The following is a 14,885-nucleotide window of genomic DNA, read 5'->3' on the forward strand; positions in this document are numbered from 1 at the left end:
GTACAGATGTCAAATCCTTTTGGCTGGAGTCCTGGGTCTGCTGGGGCAGTTGAAGGCCCAATGTCTGCATTTCCACATTCAAATCCAATTCCGCCCCTCTTCTTTCTTTCAAGGCCTTCTGTCTCTTTCACCAATCAGCTTCCCAGCTCTTTACTTCATCCCTCCCCTGCAGGTTTCACCTGGTGGTTCCCTTTCCCACCTTTTAAATCTACTCCTCAGCTCTTTTTACACAGTCCTGCCGAAGCGCTTCGGCCCAAAACGTCGACTGTACTTTTTTCCATAGATGCTGCCAGGCCTGCTGAGTTCCTCCAGTATTTTATGCGTGTTGCTCGGATTTCCAGCTTCTGCAGATTTTCTCTTGCCTGTGATTATTTCATTGCCCCAGATGGTGCCTCTGAAAAATCCATCACCTTTTATAATCCAGATAACATAAGACTAAACCAATCACTGGTTGCACAATTACATCCCGTGGGTAATGTGCTAATACTTAACCAATGAAAAGTGAAAAGGTATGGGTAATTGCTATCCTGCTTTCTGCCAGAATGTGGGCAAACAACTACATCCTGTGAAAAGTACATGAATTTGTTAAAAAATGTAGAAATTATGATTAAACTATGACTTTAGTAGAAGTACAGATGATTAAACTACCACATAGTCTATCATTAATTCATCTAATATCTTACAAAGAGTATTAAAAAGGCAGTGGTTTTCAACAGTTGGTTGTTGTTCTTGTGATGTGAGCATTATTAAAAGCAAGCTAATACTAATTTGGATAATTGGGGGTGGGGGGGGATTTACTTCCGTTCTTTTTACTTCCGGTGCTTCGTATATAGTGTCCTGCCATGCCGTACGGGTTGTGAAAGCCTCTGTATAAACATAACAGTTTTGATGTTGGAGATAAAGTTGGTTCTTTGGGCATGAAGTTGTCAAGTGTGCCTTTTTCAAAGTAGAAGTTACCACATATTTTTGGCGACAAGGTGAACTGGTTGTGTGGACGTGTCGGCACATTTCGAATGGGAGCAGCAGTGCCAATAAGGAGCCTCACGTTCAGATGGCTACGTTTGGGACTATCGTTGAATTTGTGGAAGTAACAGAGGACTGGCTGGAGTACGAGGAAAGGTTGGGACACTTTTTCTGTGCTAATGGAATTACTGAGGAGGCTAAGAAGCGCTCTATTCTCCTGAGTGTGTGTGGGGCAAAGACTTACAAGCTAATAAGGAATTTAGCCACACTGCGGAAACCGGGGGACATTCTATATAATGAACTGGTCAAGCTCGTGGGGAACCACTACAATCCGAAATCTTCTGTGATGGTCCAACGGTGTAAGTTTCACAGCCGTTTCAGGAAGCCAGGTCAGTCTGTGGCCAATTTTGTGGCCGAGCTTCGGCAGCTGTCAGAGCGTTGTGATTTCGGAGCAGTGCTGGAAGACATGCTCCGTGATAGATTGGTACGCGGCATTAATAATGACAGCATACAACGCTGCCTGTTAGGGGAAACCCCGCCGTTGACTTTCAAGAAAGTCTTAGAGATTGCCTAAGGCATGGAGATGGCTGCTAATAATGTCAAGAATATCCAGAAAGGACATGGGGGGTCACAGTCGGCGGCAGGGAGACTGGTAAACAGGCAAAGCGGGTGGAATGTTTCCGGTGTGGAGGGACACACTATGCAAATGATTGCAAATTCAAAGACACTGTCTGCCATGCTTGTAGCAAAAAGGGACATTTAGCTAAAAAGTGCAGAAGTTCAAAGGGTAAGATTAAGCCTGGGCAGGGGAAAGCTCGACAGGCTCAGGCAGCCACACACCATCTAGAAGAAGCAGATGAAGAGGCAGCGTGTGCCTACAACATGTTTGCAGTGGAAACAGATGAGGAACCACCTGAACCATATTATGCCACAGTCAGAGTCAGGGGAAAGGCCATTAAGTTTGAGATTGATTCAGGGGCTACTGCATTGGTCATTAGTGAGGAGACCTACAGGAGGATATGGGGGTCCAACCTGCCTCCCATCCGACCGTCAAAGCTCAAACTTAGGACCTATACGGGGCAGGCCACACCTCATTTAGGGGTGTTATATGTGGACATTTCAGCCGGGGGTCAGAAGGTTGAAGCCAGGCTAGTGATAGCAAAGGGCAGGGGGCCCAGTCTTTTGGGCCCCGATTGGCTTCACAAAATCCGGCTAAACTGGCATGAAATTAAATATCACACATGACGGAGAACATTCTGCAGCGGTACAGTGACGTTCTCAGGGACGAGCTGGGAACACTAAAGGGTGTGACAGTGAAACTCCATGTCGACCCTGAGGCTACACCACGTTTTTTTAACCCCAGGTCGGTGCCCTATGCCATGAAAGGCAAAGTCGAGGAGGAGCTGTAACGTTTACAGAGGCTGGGCATTATTGAGCCCATCCAGTTTTCAAGGTGGGCGGCTCCCATTGTTCCAGTTCCGAAGGCAGACAAAACGGTGAGGATATGTGGGGATTATAAGTTTACGGTGAATCAGGTCTCTGGGCTGGAGGAGTTACCCATTGCCACCGGTGGATGACCCATTTGCGACCCTGTAAGGGAGTAATCTGTTCACAAAGCTGGACATGAGCCACGCCTACCAACGGCTGCTGATTGACGAGGATTCAAAGGAGTATATCACAATTAATACGCACAAGGGATTATTCAAGTACAGTCGCCTGGTGTTTGGAGTGGCGTCCAGCCCTGCCATTTTCCAAAGGACAATGGACACTTTGCTGCAGGGGATTCCACACGTAGCAGTGTACTTTGATGACATTTTGATCACAGGGGCTGCGGAGGTGGAGCATCTGGCTAATTTAGAACGGGTGCTGAAGAGGCTCTCAGACGCAGGGCTGCAGTTGAAACGCAGAAAATGTGTGTCCCTGGCATCGAGTGTTACTTACCTGGGACACAAGATCACAGCTGAGGGGCTTTGCCCTGTGGAGGACAAAGTGAGAGCTATTAAGGAGGCCCCAAGCCCTAAGACCGTCACGGAACTCAAATCATTTTTGGGCATGGTGAATTATTATGGCAAGTTTCTTCCTGAACTCTCGAGGGTTTTGACCCCACTGTATAAGCTGATTCACAATGACACTAAGTGGCAGTGGGGTGAAGAGCAGGAGAAAGCTTTCAAGGAAGTGAAAGATCTCCTTCACTCAGTGAAGCTGATTCTTCACTATGACCCAGACAAGGAGATCACCCTTGCAGCGATGCCTCACCCTATGGCACTGGCAGCCCCAGAGATTTTTTCTTGCTGGTGCTACGGAAGGGCTGAATTATTCAGTGATGGTGCTGAGGGATGCACTGTATGGTAATATGTATTTGCAAGGCCAGACGCGTGGCATTGGAAAGTCAGTTTCAAGTATTATGTGCCTACTATAAATGCCTCTGTTGATTCACAAGCAAAAGCAATTGATAGATCTAATATAGAAGTGAACTGTGACAGTGTCAACAGCATCGGACACAACCCGGGCTACACAGAGCATAAACAAACAAACCAACAGAGCACCCGACCCACAGCGCACAACGTGAATCACGCACCAGTCCCACAATCAGCGTCAAATGCATGCTTTTCAACTGAAAAACACAAAATGAACCCACTGCTATTCACATTACATAGTCAGCAATGCCAAAAGATACACCATTATTAAAGTCAAATAAGGCAAACAACAGATGCAAGGCTTTACCAGGAGTTGGACAAATCGTACTCTGACCATGCAATCCCTCAATTAATTTGGCTATTGAATTTAAAACAAAAATCAACAGAATCACCGCTTGGAAGTGTAAGCAAAACCAGTAGGCTTAATAGCAGTAAATGTAATATTTTTGGATTTGCAGGAAACATAAGGACTATGGGGTATCCACCACAAAATAATAATAGTAATCAGCATTAGTCTTGGCCCAAATTTTTAAAAAAATCAACTGCACTCACCATAAATGTTTTCAGAGAAGCACAACCCGTCTGTTGTTGTGATTGGTGGCGAAAGCATCAATGATTTTCTGGATGTCAAGTGCCTTGGTCCTCCGGCTATTTATGGCCAACAGAGCCAAGTTGCTGTTCTGAGCATCGCCGCTGCTATTCCTTAAGTAGTTTTTGAAGCGTCTGAGGCAAGAGAAACTCCGTTCCCATGAGGCAGATGTAACAGGCAGAGTCAGTGTTATGCAGATTAGTTTGTATAAATCTATAAATGCATCGCGGTAGGGTCTCATTAGAGCTAGAAACTCCACTGTGTCATTCACTGTCTGTCCTTGCTTTTGTTTTGTTTCCAGCAGATGCTGAACCTGATGTAGCTCTGCAGTCAGGTTCACTTCAGTCACTCCATAGTATTGGGCATTGACCAAAGACAATTCTTGTCTCGGAAGCACTTGTGTTTGGGACTCAATGCTGAGACTCCAGTCAGAACACTCCCAGTCTCAACTGAGAACCGTCTTTTCATTTCAGTCAGAAGTCTGTCTACAACTGGATAGAAACAGTGCTTGTGAAGGTCATCAGAGGATGTGACAGGTGTGCGTTCAGTTTGGGCCTCAACAACAAAATCATGTAGGCGGCGGGGTGCCTGGGCCTGTCTCCTTTCATGTGGTCTGTTCTGTATACCGGCCTTGACGCACAGGTCCCTAGCTCTTGTCTGAATTCCACTCCATGATTCCTCTCCCCGTTTTGCTGAGAGTGCTTCGATAACAGACTGAGCCAAGGCCACAGCGGATGAAAGCTCCAAACCGGGAGATTGTAGCTGGTCTGACATGAACTTGGTGATTCGGAATAAATCCTCAAACAGAGTGAGAAGTAAAGTCAATCAGTCCATTTACAGTTCTGGCCTCCGTTTTCCTCCGTGCATTTGGTTGACCCATAATGTCCTGTAGTGTAGCTAGAATGGCAGGGAGTGATTTCCTTATAGCCCACAAAGCTGTATACTGCCATGCCCAGCATGTATCTGACAATTTCTTCAACTCCATGGGCTGTGCAGTTGATTCCAGTTCTCTCTGTTTCTTCATGAAAAGATCATGGGCAACAGAGTTTGAAAAGAAGTTGTAAAGCAGCTGCACAGTTTCAAAACACTCACCTGCTTGCTGTACATTGCTCACAACATCCACTAAAACAAGGTTAAGTCTGTGAGCACGGCAGTGTATGTATAACGCCTGCAGGACGTCTTTCTTGAACCTCTCTTGTATCCCGTTATTGCACCTGGACATCAGTGCCGCCCCATCATGACACTGACCTATACACGCGTTCTTATCAATAACACACTGGGCGAGTGTCTGTTCAATGCTTTTAAGAAGCGACTCTGCGTCCAACCCTTCTGCTGGAGTGAAGTGCAAGAATTCTTCAAGCACTGTTTCGTTATTTAAATACTGCACCACCACTAATATTTGCTCCTTTTTACTCAAGACTTTACTTTCATTCACCATGATGGCAAAATATCCAGCCTCCTTGATTTCTGCACTTATTTGACGTCTGACCATGTCTGCCATAATACCCATAATTTCATTTTGGATATCGTGATGGGTGTTTTTTGCATTTCCAGGATTTCCCTCTTTTTTTTAGCTACAGTCTTATCAAACTTCCCAATTACACTGAGCAACTCAGAAAAGTTTCCTCTATTGCCAGATCCATCATTATCCCGGTATCCTTGTTGGGCAATGCCTTGGCACGCAGTATAGCGTAGAATCTCAACCACAGCTGTCATATACTCACGATTTTCTTGGACAATCTTTGCATGTCCTTTATCAAGCACATTTCCCAATCTTGAACCATCTTGTTTTCTCAGTCTGAATTTGGCCCATGCCTCCATAGCAAACTTATGAGCTGCACTTACGTGGTGGGTTTTGAAAGCTGTTGTAGCTTTCCGCCAGTTGCGGTAACCGGTGACAGTGAAGGTAGACTCAGAATGGAACCTATATCCTCCACACAGGAAATGCCTGCATGCGAAGCAGAATGTAGCATCTTTTGTGATTGAATATTCCAGCCAGGAGTACAGGTCAAACCAGCCACGAATCCTCCTTTGCTGATTGCCAAACTGTTGTGAAGGGTACTTTTTCAATGCTGGCCGACAGGGTCCTTCCTCAGGCTGCTGGCTAACATCGCTAATATTATTCCCACTCGCACTAAGAGCGGCTTCATCCACGTTCTCTTCCAAATCCCGCTCCACTTCTTGTTCCTCTACTTCGCCCTCACACTCCTTCAATGAACTGCTGTCGCCCTCATCCCCACTTACTTCTTTCTGCATGTCACTTTCAATTCAGACAGGCTCAGGCTGAGACACCACTGATCCCTCTGGATGAGGTCGTTTTCTCACTAAAAATCGATCCATTTTTCACGCCGGCCAAAATAATGCACGTGCCAGGCCCACGCTCGCTTGTAAGAGCTAAAAGCACAATACCTGTATGTGTGTGTGTGTGTGTGTGTGTGTGTGTGTGTGTGTGCGTGCGCGCGCGGCACCCGTTAGTCTCGCGAGACCATGGATCTGTGCCTGGACGTATACTGTCAATCTCTCGCATGGGTGAAAGTGAGTGACATCACCATCTGAAGTGACCTTAGATCGGCTTAACTGATCTGAGGACAGCAACGGCAAGACATTGACAACGAACGACTAAGCAGAAGTGTCGAGTGGATCTGACAGAGTTTATAACTTTATTGCTGTGTGGGTGCTATGGTAGTTGGGGGCGCTGTTTCTCTAGATCAACTGGAGAAACAAGCTGTATTCAAAACTATGCAGAGAAAGCAAAGCAGCTGCAGTTAATTTCTTGGTGGTGCTATTGCAATTTCTGCTGGGGCTATAGCCCCAGCTAGCACCACCTTAGCACCACCCCTGCCCTATGGAGTTGGGGCAGTTCTCTCACATGTAATGGAGGACCATTCAGAGAAGCCTTTTGGTTTTGCTTCACGTACCCTGACAGCTGCTGAGAAGAGATATTCACAGCTGGACAAAGAAGGTCTGGCCATTGTATTTGCGGTCAAGCACTTGCATCAGTACTTTATGGATGTGTATTTACAATTTATACAGACCATAAACCACTGATGAGCCTGTTCAGTGAGACTAGATGCATCCCACTGCTAGCCTCAGCGAGGAAACAGCCTTGGGCTCTTACATTGTCAGCCTACCAGTACATTATAGTGTATAGAGCGGGTGGGGATAATGCAAACGCCAATGCACTGAGTCGACTACCTTTACCTGAGACACCTCCAGAGACTGTGTTTTCATTGGAGAGGCTGTCAGAGACACCAGTAAAGACGACCTAGATCAAGCAGTGGACAGAGAGGGACCCAGTCCTGTCCCAAGTCAAGACTTTTCTTTTACAAGGTTGGCCCAGAGTCGTGGAAGGAGAGGAACTGAGGCCTTATGCCAAACGCAAGACAGAACTCGATCTGCAGGATGGCTGCATTTTCTGGGGGGCGAGGGTCATCATGCCTCCCCCTGGCCGTTCACAGATTGTGGAGGAAATTCATGAGACTCACCCAGGGGTGTCTCGAATGAAAAGCCTTGCAAGATCCTCGTCTGGTGGCCAGGAATGGATCAGGATCTGGAGAACAAGGTAAAATCACGCACGCAATGTCAGACTAATGAGAATATGCCACCACCAGCTCCTTTGCACCCATGGGAGTGGCCAGACCATCCCTGATCTAGGCTACATTTGGACTTTGCTGGCCCTTTTATGGGGTAGATGTTTCTTGTAATGGTAGAAGCGCATTCGAAATGGATTGAAGCTCAGATCATGAGCAACATCACAGCCCCCTCAACCATAGACAAACTCAGGCAAGTGTTTGCAGTCCACGGGTTGCCTGACACTCTGGTCACTGATAATGGCCCGATGTGCACCAGTGAGCTGTTCAGTGAGTTCATGCAGCAGAATGGCATTCATCACATCCGGATGGCCCCTTTCCACCCAGCCTCAAATGGTTTGGCTGAGCGGGCTGTTCAGACAGTGAAGGACGGCCTGAAGCGGATGACAGGGGACTCCCTTAGCATTCGGCTTTCACGTTTCCTGTTTAAATACCGCCTCACGCCACAGACTACGACTGCCCGCACTCTCGCAGAGATGCTGATGGGGCGTAGGCCCAAGTCAAGATTGGACCTGCTGCGCCCGGACATGAAGGCGAAAGTGGAGAGAAAGCAGGAAAAGCAGAAGGAGGAACATGATCAACATGCTCGAGGAGGCAGATAAATCCGGATGACAATGTCTATGTGAGAAAAAATCAGCAATGGCTGCCTGGGGTTATTCTTAAGCAGAGTGGTCCCGTCTCCTATGTTGTTAAGCTGACTGATGGGCGTGTTTTCCGCAGACATCAGGACCATGTGCGCCTGCGTCATGATACCGGCTCAGAGGCGGACAGTTCCATGGAGTTTCCATTTGTGAGACAGACTACGGTGGAAGCATGTCCACCAGTGATTTTGCCAGAGGGTGAGATGCTGGCAGAGGGGTCGGGGTCCCCTGAGGAGGATGGACATTCTCACGCAGACACACAGACCCCTCTCAGGCCCCCAACACCAGACCCACCCAAAACACCCTCACCAGTGGTGCCTGCTGGGTCATCGGGGGTAGTACGCAGATCACAACACACTCGTAAACCTCCTGACAGACTGAATCTTTGACGGGATAGCTCTTTTTTGTTGTTGTTAGATTGAATGTTGAATCTGTCACATTTTCCAGATGTTTTGTATTGGTAAGCTGGTGCTGAAATACTAGTATAAGTTTTCAGGGGTACGCAAGTTAATAACACCACTGCTTTTATTTCCTAGTTTTTTTACACTTGGGGGATGTTGGATTTTAAAGGGGGAGAAGTGTTGTGATGTGAGCGTTATTAAAAGTAAGCTAATACTAATTAGGATAATGGGGGGTGGGGTTTACTTTCTGGTTTGTTTCAACGTACACATGATTAACTTGAATCTTCAATCCAGAAAATCTTTAAGGAATGCTAAATAGTTTGAGTAAATCCAAATTGAATTTAGAAGACGCCTGCTATCAGATTGATAAGATGGATATATCCGAATATGACCTCTCATCTAAAACTTCGACTAACTTCTATAGATGTATGTTGGAGAATGGTTTAATCATGGCCTGGTTTGGAAACACCAATGCCTTTGAACAGAAAGGGCTACAAAAAGTAGTGGATGCTGCCTAGACCATTACGGGTGAAGGCACAGTTCTCATTAAACTGTGGGGGTGTGCGGCCGTGCAGTAACTGAAACGCTCCCACGCACATAGCCTTTGTTGCCGCGTAACTGGAATTGAAAGCGGCACGAGAAAGTTTACGAAATGTGAAAGCTTTTCTTTGTTGTACTGTTTCATTATACCCTTCAGTTAATAAATAAAATCACATGATTTTTCAATTTTCATTTTAAATATTCGTAGTATGCATTTTACAAAGAAATAATTAAACTGAAAACATTTTAGTGCAGTTCGGTGCAGTTTACAGGCAGTGTAAACATTTCCTGCTCAGAGCAATGGTTGGTCGGTGCAGCTACAAAAAAATTAGAAAGAAGTTTGGGTAAAGCCTCCCCACCATTGAGCACACCTACACGGCGCCCTATGGCAGGAAAGCAGCATCCATCATCAAGGAACCACACCTCCCCCACCTCGCAGGCCAGGCTCTCCTCTTGCTGCCGCCATCGGGAAGAAGGTACAGGAGCCTCAGGATCAGCCCCACCAGATTCAGGAACAGTTATTATCCCTCAACCATCAGGCTCATGAACCAGCAGGGATAATTCACTCGCCCTGTTCTGATGACTCACTTTCAAGGACTCTTCATCTCGTGTTCTCGATATTTATTATTTATTTATTCATTATTATTATTATTATTATTATTATTATTGCATTTGCACAGTTGGTTTCCTTTTACACATTGGTCGATTGTGTGTCCTGTTGGACGCAGTCTTTCACTGATTCTATTGTATTTACTGTGACTGCCCGCAAGAAAATTTATCTCCGGGTTGTAAATGGTGACATCTATGTACTTTGATAATATAGTTAATTTGAACTTAAACGTCAGCATGGACTAGTGAGACAGAAAAACAACACTCTTTCCAGTCTTGTGTTTGAGTCCAAACAGTGAAGGAAAAAAGGCGGATAGGATCAATATCAGATTCCATCCTGATCTCACACCAGTCATAAACTTCTCAGCAGATGACCATGGTGGCTGGGAATTTGGAACCACGGCTCTGAGTCTGCAGGCCTAATACATTGACACTGTCCCGAATTCGTAGAAATCCAACCGCCACCGTCCGTGGCCCTGCAGCAAATGCTATTGATTGACATGTCGCTTTCCGGATTGATTGGACAATTGAAGATGATTGGCATGCATATTCGCCCGCTTATTGGCTCTCGTTGTAAATTAGGAGGAGCATCGAGCGGCCCTGTGAGTGGCGCGGATTTTTCAGTTAGAAGCCGAGAAGGACGGGGGCGAATTATAGGCTGTGGGCCTGTGCCCTTTTTGGTAAGCGTTCGGTCTGGAGAGTAACGTTACCGGGGTTTCGCATCCTCGTAAATACGTAGAGTTGACGGTGGGGTTCCGGTCTGGATTTGCAGCAGTCCGAGCCGGGAGAGCGGCTTTCCCGGTGGCCCAGGCCTTGGCCGGTGGGTCCGGCGGCGGTGTGGCGCCATGCTGGAATGCAGATGGACACAATATCTAACAGTCCCTGGCGAGAGCCCGATGGCTTCTCGTTATACCTGGCACTCTGATCCCTTCCGTGTCCGTCCTGGCGCTGCTCCAGCTTCTCCCTCTCCCCTTTCCTAGCCGTTTTCAATTTTCCTTCACCAACCAGCACCAACTTCTCTCTCCCGGTTCTCCTCGCTCCTCTTGCCCTCTCACTTGCACACCCGCTTTTGTTTTGTTTTTACTCATTATCCTTTATTCCTTGCTCCAATCCCCGATTTCTGACGAAAGTGTTAATTCTGCTTCTCTTTCCACAGATGTGCCTTGACTATTTCCAGCACTTTCTGTAATTGTTTCAGTTTTGTTGCATCTGTTTTTTTTTACCTCCCCTCCACCTTTTTAGGAAAGTGGATTCATTCCTCCCAACCTTTTTATGCTGGCTCTCTTATCTTTCCAGTTCAAATGAAAGGTCTGATCCCCAAACGCTGACTGTGAATTTCCCTTCAGAGATGCTGCTTGACCAGTTGAGTTCCTTCAGCACTTTGTGAACCTGCAGTCTCTTGTATCTCCTTTCATGGTGGTTCTCCCTTTACTTTCACCGCACTTTAGCCCTTTATATCTCTCACATTCTTGTTGCCCTCGTCTGTCCCTCAGAAGCCTTTGCTCTTGCATTCTTATTAAATCATTTTTGTACTTATTTCCACATTTCTGATTACCTACACTGGGAGTTCATTATTTTAAATATATAATGTATTCATTTCTTTTTGACAGCATTTGTTCCTCTCTTTCCTAGGAATGGCTCAAGAATTAATTGATGTTGTTATGCAGGCAGAGGAAGAAGCTGTTTCCTCGCAGTTAATATTTCGTGACCCAGCTTCAAGCTCAACAGGACCAAGCACTGATGATAATCCTGGCGGTGAGCAGCTGAGAGAGCTGCCCTTACCAGCAGTCCCTCCAAGTTCTCATCGTGGTGGGCTGGAAGCAGCATTACTAACTGAGGAACTTCAAAGGCTGCAAGGTGCACTGAGAACAGTAGCCCAGCATTTTTCACTTGGGCAGAGACCTAGTCAGCAACGTAGACAGTTCAGGAGGCATAGTCGTCGCCAATCAAGTGCGAGTACTTCTCAGAGGTCAGCTTCATCCAGGTAACTCCTGTAGCCACAAAGCATTGAGAATCTAATGGCTGTGGCTTAACTTTTCAAGCATTAAGAAGCTTGGACTTAGAATTAATCATATTTATTTTGGCCTTCTGCAGGACTCTATACCAATGTTTTTAATTGTACTCCTAATGTTATTTTCTTACTCAGATCTGTTCTGACACAACTGTGGTTTGATTTAAAGGACTGTTGGTGTTGTAAAAGTGTTTTCTTCTGTAAATTTGGAACTCTGCAAATTTACAGCTGTCCATTTATGGATGGTGAACAACACCTGAATTCCACATTTTTTTTTCAGTTTTGCTCCTCTATTGTGCTGCATTGTCACATTGCTGAACTCTACCATCATCAAATAATACAGTAACACGTCTGATAACCTTCCACCTTTGGAATTTTGTCGATGCTGGTCTAATGGGAGTTTGAGATAGTGGCTGAAAGGTAGGGCTCAGATCGCAGTTGGGTGCGTCCAAATGCAGACAAGTAGGTACCAATGACATGGGTAGGAAGAGTGACAACATTCTGCAAAAGAGTTGGGTGTTAAGTTAAAGGACAGGACCTCCAGCATTGTGATCTTAGGATTGCCACCCGTGGCATGTGCTTGAGGCCAGAAATAGGAAGCTTATACAGTTTAACACCTGGCTAAGGAGTTGGTGTAGGAGTGAGAGGGTCAGAGTTTTGGATCATTGGGCTCCCTTCCGGGGAAGGTGGGACCTGTACAGAGAGATGACTTATACCTGACTATTATCCTAGCGGTAGGTTTGCTCGTGCTGCACAGTGGGGTTTACACTAGAGCTGCAATGGGAATGGAAACCAGAATGCCAGAACAGAGAGTGGAGAGGCTGTGGAGATAGATGTCGGTAAGACCTCAGACAAAGTCAGGAATCAAGGGGTTGACCATTGTGTGACTGGTGTCCTGAGCTGCGTATATTTCAATGTAAGAAGTATCGTAGGAAAGGCAGATGAGCTCAGAGCATGGAATTGTGATATTGTAACCATTAGTGTGACTTGGTGCAGGAGGGGCAGGACTGGCACCTTAGCTTGCCCGAGTTCCGTTGTTTTAGACGCAACAGAGTGGGAGGGATTAAAGGGGAGGGGTAACGTTACAGGTCAGGGAAAATGGTACTGGAGTATTCATCTGGTGAGATTATGTGTGGAACTGAGAAATAAAAAAGGTATGACCACGTTAATGGAGTATATTAGAGACCACCCAATAGTTGGAGGGATTTAGAAGAACAAATTTGTAGAGAGATTGCAAACTTGCAAGAAACATTAGGTGATTTTTAACTTTCCTCATATTGATTGGGCCTCCTATACTGTGAAAGAACTACAAACCCCATTTCCAGAAAAGTTGGGATATTTTCCAAAATGCAATAAAAACAAAAATCTGTTATATGTTAATTCACGTGAACCTTTATTTAACTGACAAAAGTACAAAGAAAAGATTTTCAATAGTTTTACTGACCAACTTATTATATTTTCTAAACATACACAAATTTAGAATTTGATGGCTGCAACACACTCAACAAAAGTTGGGACAGAGTTAAAATAAGATTGAAAAGTGCACAGAATATTCAAGTAACACCAGTTTGGAAGACTCCACATTAAGCAGGCTAATTGGTAGCAGGTGAGGTATCATGACTGGGTATAAAAGTAGCGGCCATCAAAGGCTCAGTCTTTGCAAACAAGGATGGGTGGTGGCTGACCCCTTTGTGCCAAAATTCGTGAGAGAGTTGTTAGTCCGTTCAAAAGGAACATTTCTCAACGCAAGATTGCAGAGAATTTAGGTCTTTCAATATCTACAGTACATAATATTGTGAAAAGATTCAGAGACATCTCAGTGCGTAAAGGGCAAGGTCGGAAACCACTGCTGAATGCGCATGATCTTCGAGCCCTCAGGCGGCACTGCCTAAGAAACCGTCATGCTACTGTGACAATTATAGCCACCTGGGCTCGGGAGTACTTCGGAAAACCATTGTCACTCAACACAGTCCGACGCTGCATCCAGAAATGCAACTTGAAACTGTATTACGCAAGGAGGAAACCATACATCAACTCTGTGCAGAAACGCCAGCGAGTTCTCTGGGCCTGAGCTCATCTCAGATGGACCGAAAGACTGTGGAACTGTGTGCTGTGGTCAGATGAGTCCTCATTTCAGCTAGTTTTCAAAAAAAAAGGGCGTCGAGTTCTCCGTGCCAAAGATGAAAACGACCATCCAGATTGTTATGAGCGAAAGGTGCAAAAGCCAGCATCTGTGATGGTATGGGGGTGTATCAGTGCCCACGGCATGGGTGAGTTGCATGTACGTGAAGGTACCATTGACTCTGAGGCGTATATTAGGACTTTAGAGAGACGTATGTTGCCATCAAGGCGACGTCTCTTTCCGGGACGTCCATGCTTATTTCAGCAGGACAATGCCAGACCACATTCTGCATGGGCTACAACAATTGGCCTGCTGCCAGTCCAGATCTATCTCCTATTGAAAATGTATGGCACATCATGAAGAGGAGAATCAGACATCGGAGACCACAGACTGTTGAGCAGCTGTAGTCTTATATCAAGCAAGAATGGACAAAATTTCCAATTGCAAATCTACTAGAATTAGTATCCTCATTTCCAAAATGATTAAAAAGTGTTATTAAAAGGAAAGGTGATGTAACAGAATGGTAAACATGCCTCTATCCCAACTTTCGTTGAGTATGTTGCAGCCATCAAATTCTAAATTTGTGTATGTTTACAAAATACAATTAAGTTGGTCAGTAACTCTATTGAAAATCTTTTCTTTGTACTTTTGTCAGTTAAATAAAGGTTCATGTGAATTAACATATCACAGAATTTTGTTTTTATTGCATTTTGGAAAATATCCCAACTTTTCTGGAAATGGGGTTTGTAGGTGGAATAGAGTTAATCAAGTGTGTTCAGAAAAGTTTCCTTTATCATGGAGAAGACCCAATGAGATACTTGATCTGCTATTAGGGAATGAGACAGGACTGGCGACAGAAGCTTATGTATGAGAAATCTTTACTTTATTGTCGCCAAACAATTGATACTAGAGCGTACAATCATCACAGCGATATTTGATTCTGTGCTTCGCGCTCCCTGGATTACAAATTGATAGTAAATATTAAAAATTTAAATTATAAAT

At 45.3% G+C, this 14,885-nt stretch overlaps 1 protein-coding gene across 2 annotated transcripts in view; it reads left to right on the forward strand.

Moving 5' to 3' along the window:
- The first annotated feature begins 9,807 nt into the window (after positions 1 to 9,807).
- The window catches only part of rfwd3 (ring finger and WD repeat domain 3), a 63,333-nt gene continuing 58,255 nt past the window's right edge, over positions 9,808 to 14,885 (forward strand). The window contains exons 1-2 of one of the 2 annotated variants that reach the window (XM_063067396.1): positions 9,808 to 10,430; positions 11,383 to 11,734. In XM_063067396.1, coding sequence (XP_062923466.1) covers positions 11,385 to 11,734 — 350 coding nt within the window. In that variant the 5' untranslated portion in view covers positions 9,808 to 10,430; positions 11,383 to 11,384. Of the gene's footprint in view, positions 10,431 to 10,460; positions 10,571 to 11,382; positions 11,735 to 14,885 lie in introns of those variants that run through there. The other variant, XM_063067397.1, reaches the window with a different exon arrangement.

The sequence above is a fragment of the Mobula hypostoma genome, chromosome 14, assembly GCF_963921235.1.
Source record: "Mobula hypostoma chromosome 14, sMobHyp1.1, whole genome shotgun sequence".
NCBI lineage: Eukaryota > Metazoa > Chordata > Chondrichthyes > Myliobatiformes > Myliobatidae > Mobula > Mobula hypostoma.